The sequence below is a fragment of the Aptenodytes forsteri genome, unplaced genomic scaffold, assembly GCF_000699145.1.
Source record: "Aptenodytes forsteri isolate BGI_AS27 unplaced genomic scaffold, ASM69914v1 Scaffold308, whole genome shotgun sequence".
In the NCBI taxonomy this organism is placed as follows: Eukaryota; Metazoa; Chordata; class Aves; order Sphenisciformes; family Spheniscidae; genus Aptenodytes; species Aptenodytes forsteri.
In genome coordinates, this window is record NW_008795475.1 from 844,954 (window position 1) to 853,088 (window position 8,135).

The 8,135-nt window shown below is 61.4% G+C and overlaps 2 protein-coding genes across 2 annotated transcripts in view; one reads left to right on the plus strand and one right to left on the minus strand.

Annotated features, from left to right (window-relative positions):
* CREB3L3 (cAMP responsive element binding protein 3 like 3) overlaps positions 1 to 1,542 on the plus strand; it is a 5,602-nt gene extending 4,060 nt beyond the window's left edge. The window contains exons 8-11 of the mRNA XM_019472554.1: positions 102 to 186; positions 326 to 410; positions 1,024 to 1,120; positions 1,193 to 1,542. Of these exons, the coding sequence (XP_019328099.1) occupies positions 102 to 186; positions 326 to 410; positions 1,024 to 1,120; positions 1,193 to 1,542 (617 nt within the window). The remainder of the gene's footprint in view (positions 1 to 101; positions 187 to 325; positions 411 to 1,023; positions 1,121 to 1,192) is intronic.
* Positions 1,543 to 2,492: 950 nt separating this feature from the next.
* Positions 2,493 to 8,135, minus strand: part of SIRT6 (sirtuin 6) — a 7,361-nt gene continuing 1,718 nt past the window's right edge. Inside the window, exons 3-7 of the mRNA XM_019472558.1 lie at positions 5,841 to 5,900; positions 5,144 to 5,239; positions 4,195 to 4,275; positions 3,714 to 3,837; positions 2,493 to 2,947 (exon numbers count right to left, since the gene is read on the minus strand). Of these exons, the coding sequence (XP_019328103.1) occupies positions 2,612 to 2,947; positions 3,714 to 3,837; positions 4,195 to 4,275; positions 5,144 to 5,239; positions 5,841 to 5,900 (697 nt within the window). The 3' untranslated portion in view covers positions 2,493 to 2,611. The remainder of the gene's footprint in view (positions 2,948 to 3,713; positions 3,838 to 4,194; positions 4,276 to 5,143; positions 5,240 to 5,840; positions 5,901 to 8,135) is intronic.

The following is an 8,135-nucleotide window of genomic DNA, read 5'->3' on the forward strand; positions in this document are numbered from 1 at the left end:
GGGCTGGCACCGGCCCGGGCCCCAGGCACCCTGGGGGCACCCGGCTGGCCGGTGATGGGCACGCTGCTCCTTGCCAGCCCCCCGCCGACCTCGTCCCCCCCTCTCCCTGTCCCCCAGGATGTCGGCGTGCACGGCCCAGAACCAGGAGCTGCAGAGGAAAGTCCTGCACCTGGAGAAGCAGAACTCGTAGGTGTTCCCAGGGCAGGATGGGGACGAGGTGGGGGTAGTATGGGGTTGGGACTCCCCGCCCCCCAGACCCCTGGCCAGGCCTGCTACGGGGCAGGAGGGGCTTGGAGAGGTGCTAATGGGCTCTCCCTGTCCCCAGGTCCCTCCTGGAGCAGCTGAAGAAGCTCCAGGCTCTCGTGGTACAGTCAAGCAACAAGGCAGCACAGACGGGAACCTGCATCGCGGTGTGTGGAGCCCCCAAACCCCCCCCCAGCCTCCTTGCTTCGAGGGAGGGAGGGAGGGAGGGACGCTCAGACCCACGGAGATGTAGAGGTGCTAATGGGCTCTCCCTGTCCCCAGGTCCCTCCTGGAGCAGCTGAAGAAGCTCCAGGCTCTCGTGGTACAGTCAAGCAACAAGGCAGCACAGACGGGAACCTGCATCGCGGTGTGTGGAGCCCCCAAACCCCCCCCCAGCCTCCTTGCTTCGAGGGAGGGAGGGAGGGAGGGACGCTCAGACCCACGGAGATGTGCTGGCAGGGGTGGATGGAAGGATGGGCAGAGGGATGGGCGTGTGCTAAGGCAGAGGGATAGATGCTCCAAGGTTGGCTGGATGGAGGAAGGGATGGAGGCATGCGAGGACGGATGGAGGAAGGGATGGAGGAAGGGATGGATGGATGGATGGATGGATGGATGGACGGATGGATGGATGGAGGTGCGCTGGCAGGGGCACGTGCACAGGGAGGGATGGAGGGACGCAGTCCTGGTTCTGCCACCAGCCCCCTTTCTCTGGGAGCCGTGTCCCAGAACCTGGTCCCCCCTCCGCCTCTGTGCACGGTGACGTCCCCCCTCTGCCCCCAGGTCCTGCTGCTCTCTTTCGCACTCATCGTCTTCCCCTCCATCAGCCCCTTTGCCCCCAGCAAGGCCAAGGCGGACGGCGACTTCGGACCCGTGCGAGGTGAGGGCTGTGCCGGGGCTGCACCAGGAGCTCCGGGCACGGGAGCGGGCCCTGACCCTCCTTCGCCCTCAGTTTTCTCCAGGTCCCTGCACAACGCGGCCGCGTCCCGTGTGGCTTACACACAGCCCCAAGCCCGGGACGAGAAGCCCCCGGAGCCGCTGTGGCCGGAGCACCTGGGCGAAGCCCCCGAGACCCTGCACGAAGCCTTCGGTGGCCGCACATTCACCCCACGCCCGGACAAAGTCTCCCCCCGTAATGGCACGCAGCCGCTTGCCTCAGAAGGGCTGAGCCGTGGGGACGGGGATCAAGCTGACACCGCGTCCGGGGACGGCACCGCACCGCACCACGGCCTGGCATCGCTGGCTTGGACCAAGGCTGGCCACAGCAGGCCCACGGTGCTGGAGCCGGCTGAGGAGCTTTAAGCAGCACCCAGGGACCACGGGGGATGCGATGGGGTGGCTCAGCACCTCAGCCCCTACGGGACAAGCCCTCGGGGTGGCCCCTCTAGGATCTGCCTCCAGGCGCAGGCGGATGCTGGACCCACTTGGCTTCGCTTCTATCTGTGAACTGGGAAGATGAGACCGGTTCCCACTGGCCTTACTGGGAGGGAGGGGGCTGCTCCTGCCCCCCGGGGTGCAGCAGGAGTTGCGGAAGGGACACGGGGTCGCTCAGGATGGGGACGAGGTTAACTGGAGGGGTCCTGGGCTGGTTGGCTATTGATGTTGCAACTGGTTGGTTTTGTTCTTTTTTTGTTTGGTTTTTTTTTTTAAGCTTTATTTTCATCTCTAAATAAAAGGTGTTTTGGAAAAAATCCACCTGCTTTAGTTTACTGTGGGGTGATCCACAAGGTTTCAAGGACCCTTGGGGCCAGGGACACTTCGAGCCCAGCTGCCACAAGGCAGCAGGGTCCAGCAGAGCTGGGACGCGTGGCCAGACCCAGCCTAGGGCTGCCCCGGGAGCAGCGGGCACAGCAGGAGGCAGCAGGGAGGGCAGGGGGACCCGGGGCACCGTCCCACAGCTCCCAGCCCTGCGCCGGGCCAGGAATTCGGCCAGCACCAGTCCCCTCCCCTTCCACCACCCAGCGACATCCCCCCCGATCACCGGCACGCACGGGACCGGCTCTGCGGGCAGATCTCAGCCAGGAGATTGCGGCGGCTCACCCCAACCACCGCCCGGCCCCAGTTTCAGTTGAGATGGCACCGGCTTACCCCAGTGATCCCCCCGCGTCGCTGCCCCAGCGCCGAGCACCCTCGTCCCTCTGCCCCTCCGAGGTCTGCTGGACCATCTCCTCGCAGAGAAGGAATTAGATGCTCGGTCCGTTTCAAGCAGGCAGCGCCCTTCCCGGGCCGGTGGGTGCAGCTGCCCGGACACACGCGATTCAAGTGTATTTAATACTTACATAAAAAAAGGGACAATGTTTAAGGGTATAAAAAAACGTCGGTAGGAAAAGCGACACGGATGAGTGTCTAGACAGACAGGGAGCAGTCTGGGTCAGGTGAGGAGAGGCTCCACCTTCATCTTCTTCACCGTCGTTGGCCCCGTATCCGGGCTGGGACACTCCTGCTTCAGACTGTCACGGCGCTCCACCAGCGTGGTCCCAAGGTCAGGGCACAGCCCGCCCGTGCCGTTGTGCTGGGAGAGGGGCTGCTCCTTCAGCAGCCCGCGAGCCCCGGGGTCAAATTTGAAGAGCTGTTCGGGCTTGGTGAGCTCAGCGCTTTCCACCACCACCGGCCCCGTCCACTCCGGGACCTCCAGCCCCAAGTGCTTCATCAGCTTCGTCATGACATCATCGACGTAGGCGTGGATGCGCAGGTCGGCCTGTCTGTCCTGGGGCGAGCGAGGGCAAGCACGGCGTTAGGGGACGAACACAGCGTGCGGGGACAAACGTCCCCTCCCAGGGAGCGCGTGGGGACACGGGGCCCGGGTGACGGCTCAGCTGCACGTGGGTTCCAGGGCTCCTGTCCCTGAGACATCGTCCCTGGTGGAACACGAACTGAGACCCTGACCCCGTCTGGCACCACTCCCCGGCTACGCCGCAGGCTGATAGGGCTCTATCAGGGTGTGGGCAGGCAGTCTCCACCTCGAGACACAGCCCAGAGACGGGGACGTGGATGCAGAGCCAGGCTAGCGAGCCCAGGACGGAGTGGGACAGGGACAAGGGAGCTCTAATGACATCCCAGAAACCCCCCAGCTCCAGTTATTCGAAAGACTTCGGACAATTGGGGCACCAAAACCAGGGCTGAACATGAACTGAACTCCTCTGCCCCGTGGCGTGGGTTCCGTGTGTGCAGTTACTTAATCACTGTAATTCACCGGAGGATACATCAGGCTTTGGGCCGAGTTTTTATTCTGCTCTTAAGATTTACCTTCCATTTCTAGGTGTTTTATCAGGAGTTGCAGGTTTAAACCCTCCAACGAGGGAAGCCCAGCCTGTTTTCTTGCTAAGCGAGGCCACTCTTCTACCTGGCCGCCTGGGAGGGGGTCACGTGTGGGGACCAAACTGTGATGGGGCTGAAAACAGTGACGCGAGGGGAAAGGAGCAGCGCAGAGCAAATTGCTCTGAGCGCAGAGCAGCGAGGACGCTCTCACTCACGTGTTTGGTTGCTTGTAGGTTGACTATGACCAGCTTCCCTCCTCTCTTCTTCGTGATCAGCGGGAGGTTGCCACTGGGTTTGATCTGCAGAGAGGTCCCCAGGGTGACGGAGAGATCAGCTTTCCTGCAGGGAGGAGACAAAACATCCAGGGCAGAGAAAAAGCCGTGGCTGTTTGCAGGCTGCTTCTCCTACCCTGCTCCAGTGTGGACTCTACAAGCTTCCCAGCCGGGAAGCAAAGCTGTGGCCAGAACTTGCAGTGGTTTCTCTCGGTCACTTTCTGGGGAGAGGGCTGGGCGTTGCTGTGCTGTGGGTACAGCCTCAGGGCTGCGAGGCACAAAACACGGTCAACAAAGCCAGGCAGGGTTGGCTCGAGGACCGCTGCGGTGCTGGCAGAGGACGGGGAGCCCCGGCAGTCTCCCGGGGCACCGCGAGCCGCAGGCATCAGCAGCCGCCACGGCGTGAAGAGCCCAAGCACAGTACCTGCAGGCTTCGTCCGCCAGCGTGAGGTCGCGGTCGGGCAGGGAATCTTCCCAGTCCAGAATAGTGTCTCGTAACTTCCCTCTAGAAAACACACACAGGGACCACAGTTTCCCCCTGCCAGGCAGGAACAGGCAGCAGAGCTGCCCTGGGAGAGGGGACAGTGACCCAGATCCTGTCCCACCCTCCCTGGCCCAGCACTGCAAAGGGACAGAGAGAGCCCAGACAAACCGAGGGGACTCACCGGCAGGCGAGGGAAGGCACAGAATTCGCCTGCATGAGGGATTTTGTGGCTGGTGCTGCAACGCCACCAAAGCGCCAGCTGCTTTGCTGTCCCAGTTCAGAGCTGGGACGCGCTCTTCACTCCCCAGCATCAGAGCTGAGTCAGCAGAGCTTTGCCCCACAGCCCGGAGCCCCCGGCTCTGCTGTGCTGGCTCTGCAGCCAGCCTGGATGAGAAAAGCAACTGGGCTGGGCTCGGTGAGCCTGACTGAGGAAGCACGAGGGACGTGCGGAGCGTGTCTGGATGCCAGATCACCTCAGGGTACCTCCAGCTGCAGAGCTGGAAACACTGGCTACGCTTCCCTACTGAAGGCAAGCAGCACCAGGGCAGCGCAGTGGCCGTATCCTGCTGGAGGGGAAGGGGCTCTCTAGAGCTGCCATCCCACAGCAGGGCCTTCCCCAGCACTAGGACGTGCTCAGGTTATCGGCATGGGAAGACCCCCCCCAAGGAGGCTGCGTGGCTGGGACTCCTCGGAGACGTGGGTGCTGGCTTCCTATCTGGGCTTTTGGAGATCTCCCCTACACCCGCTGCTTCTCCACCTGAGCTGGAGGGACTGTCGGCCCAGCCCTGCAAAGCCAAGTCTGCGTACCAGAGCCACTCGCTCGGGTGAACGGGTCCCTGCCACCCCACGTCCCCTCGGGAGCCCCCGTCCAGCGCCCCAGCAGACGTACCTGCAGGCCCGCAGCCCCCGGGCTTTGGTGACGCTGCACAGCCTGCCCGTTGGCTTCAGCCCCATGCTGCCCACGACCGCGTCCCGCACGTACTGCCTGCAAGAGCGATGGTGCCATTCAGGGCCAAACAGGCAGGAGGGGGGTGGGATGCAGCCCCCCCCCCCCCCAGGATATGGCACACCTCACACCACAGACGCCCTGCTCGGAGGAAGCAGGTGATGGCTCAGAGCCACACGCAGTGAGCGGAGCATCTCAGTCCTTCATCGATCTCTGCCCGCGTCTCTAACCAGGCGCTGCTGACAGCAGCTCTGACCAACAGCCCCAGAGGTCTGCCACAAACCAGGACGGAAAACCCAGCTTGTAGCAACCTCCTCTCCTCTCCTCTCCTTTCCTCTCTCCAGCTGGCAGGCGCAGACCTTGCTGCAGGCAGCCCTGCTGGCGCATCCACCTTGCCACGAGGAGCAGGATTTGCCGAGGGCCTCCCAGGCAATGGAGAATTCCCAGAACGTTCATTTCCCGCCGTTTGACAGGGTTTAGGATTCGGACGGACAGATCTGTGCGTGACCCCACGCACGCTGCGCTAGAGACCTGCCAGGCAGACAGCCCCACGGCACGTGCAGGGCCTCCATCGCTCCCCGGGGACAACAACAAAGCCCCCACCCCGCTGATGCCCGCCCCAGGCTCAGGGCTCACGTACTTGCCGCATTTCACGCACTCTTCCACAAACATGTTCCCGTGGAGCTCAGCCAACTTGTCCCTGTGGGAGAAACGGCAGAGGTGAGCTGGGGAAGGGCGGAGAGCCCCTGGGGCAACAGGGAAAGCCGCCCAAACCCACCTCCTCACCAGGGGTCCAGCACCTCAAGGGCTTCCCCACTTTCCAGCTCGGCCGGATCAGACCTGCCAGGTGACGTGGGGTGGCAGGGACCCTCTGCCATGGCCTGGGGACAGTGCCCCAGCACAGGGTCAGCACTGAGGGGAATTATATTAGTTATAGACAAATATGGCTGCAGAAGAGCAAGGAACCAGTGTCAGGCAGGCTCTGGGGACACTGGGTGCCACAAAACGACCTGGCCTTGCTGCAGGGAGGCAGCTGGTTCGGCAGAGAAGACCGTTGGCCCGGCCACCGAGCGTGGGGGCTTCCCTGTGCCGAGCGTGGCCATCACGTGCGGGGCAAGCAGGCACCGGCAAAACTACGGCACACTGAGCACCGCTTTGTGCTTTTAACACAAGAAATACTGTTCAAAGGGAGTTTGGGCAGAGCCGTCCCTCCTGCGGGGCAGGGGAGACCCAGAGGACACGTTCAGATCCTGGCAAGAGGCCTTCTGTGCCACGGTTTCATCTCCATCACGGAAGCACTACGCTATGGCCACCACAGCTGGGACTAAGGGGAGGGACAGCACGTCCTGGCTTTTGGATTTTAAATGCTTCCATCTGCAGCGCCAGTTCTAGCCCCCGTTCTGATCCAGCCTCACATCTTCTCTGTGTCCGGTAGCAACCTGGATCTTTGCTTTTCTCAGCACTCCACGTTCCTCTCCGTCCTTGCACGGTTCCAGCCCTTTGCCACTCGTTTTGACTAAAACTCCCCTCAAGCTCAGCGCGAGCCTCAAAGTGCAGAAGCTAGAGGAAAACAAGGCCACGCTCTCCCTATGCTCCTACGAGCCCCACGGTGACTGGGAACCTCCTCCAGGGTGGATGGAGACAGGACTGACTCGATTTCCCCCGTTTTGGCCCCAGTTCAGCGGCGCTTACTTAAGCACACGCTTCGCTTGGGCGGAAGAGCTGTGCTAAACCAGAGTGGGAGCCAGCGGCACGAGGCTGCAGGGAGCACAGCTGAGTTGTGGTCATTATTTCCTATTCTTTTTCCCATGGTTGTTTAGTTTAAAAAGGCAAATGTGGGGCTAGGAGCAGGAACCAGGACTCAGGGCTTTTAATAGGAAATACTCCCTGGAGGCAGCTCTCTGCTCAGCCCGTGACGGCTGAAGATATTTGTGAGATGCGTCTTCTCCGAGGTCCCATTCACGCTCCTCGTTCTCATCCCAACTCCCTTCACTTTATTTTCTTACTTGAATTCAGCTGCTCTCCCCTTTCCTTTCCAGGCAGCTCCAAGCAGTTTGCCTCACAAGACAATCGCTCGCTGGTCTTAAGTGCTGGAAATGGGTTTTATGAGAGGCTGAAGTTTCTTGAAGGGAAAAGAGCCCGTTGCCGTAAGTGCTAATGGAAAGGCAGGTTCCTTTGAGGACATCTTTGAAACAGCCACTGCGCTGCTAAATGCACTTCAGTCCCCACCCACGCAGGGAGCGGAGATCTTGTACCCTCGGCTCCCACACGTCGCAGCTCCCCGCAGAGGGAACACGGCTACGCAGGATCCCTGACCTCATCGCAGCGGGCAAGGAAATCGGAGACCACGGCCGGTAAGTCAGACCAGTTCCAACTGCGGGACTCTCTCCGTCTTGCCGCCCTTGCAGTTTCACAAATTTATTGAGAGGCAAAGTACTGTCTTGGGCCCAGGCACGGTTTCATCACTGGGGCAGCACCGCCTTTATTTTCTCTCAAGAAATTCAATTTAAGCAAACTGTAAAATAGCACAAGATCCAGTGCTCTGAGACAGCTCTAGCAACGCTGGTAAAACAGGGCGACACGCGTCTCTGCGAGCAGCAGGAGCAGTTCCAGATGCTCTCGTCCTCCCTCCTGTCCGTTCACCCCTCTGGATGGGTGCAGAGGCAGCGGAAAGGACCGTGTGCCCTCAGCGCAGTTCTGAGCCCAGTTCCCAGGAGCACGTGCCCTACGTGAAGCCAGCGTCTCGTTCCCTGGGCCGCGAGCCCCCAGGCAGCCACGCAGCGCAGCCGGGCTGCTCACAGCGGCACCGACAGCTACAGCCAACTCAGCTGATGGGTGGTAACATGCGACTGTCTGCTGGTTTTGGCTGGGGTAGAGTTAATTTTCTTCCCAGTAGCTGGTACAGGGCTGTGTTTTGGATTTGTGCTGGAAACAG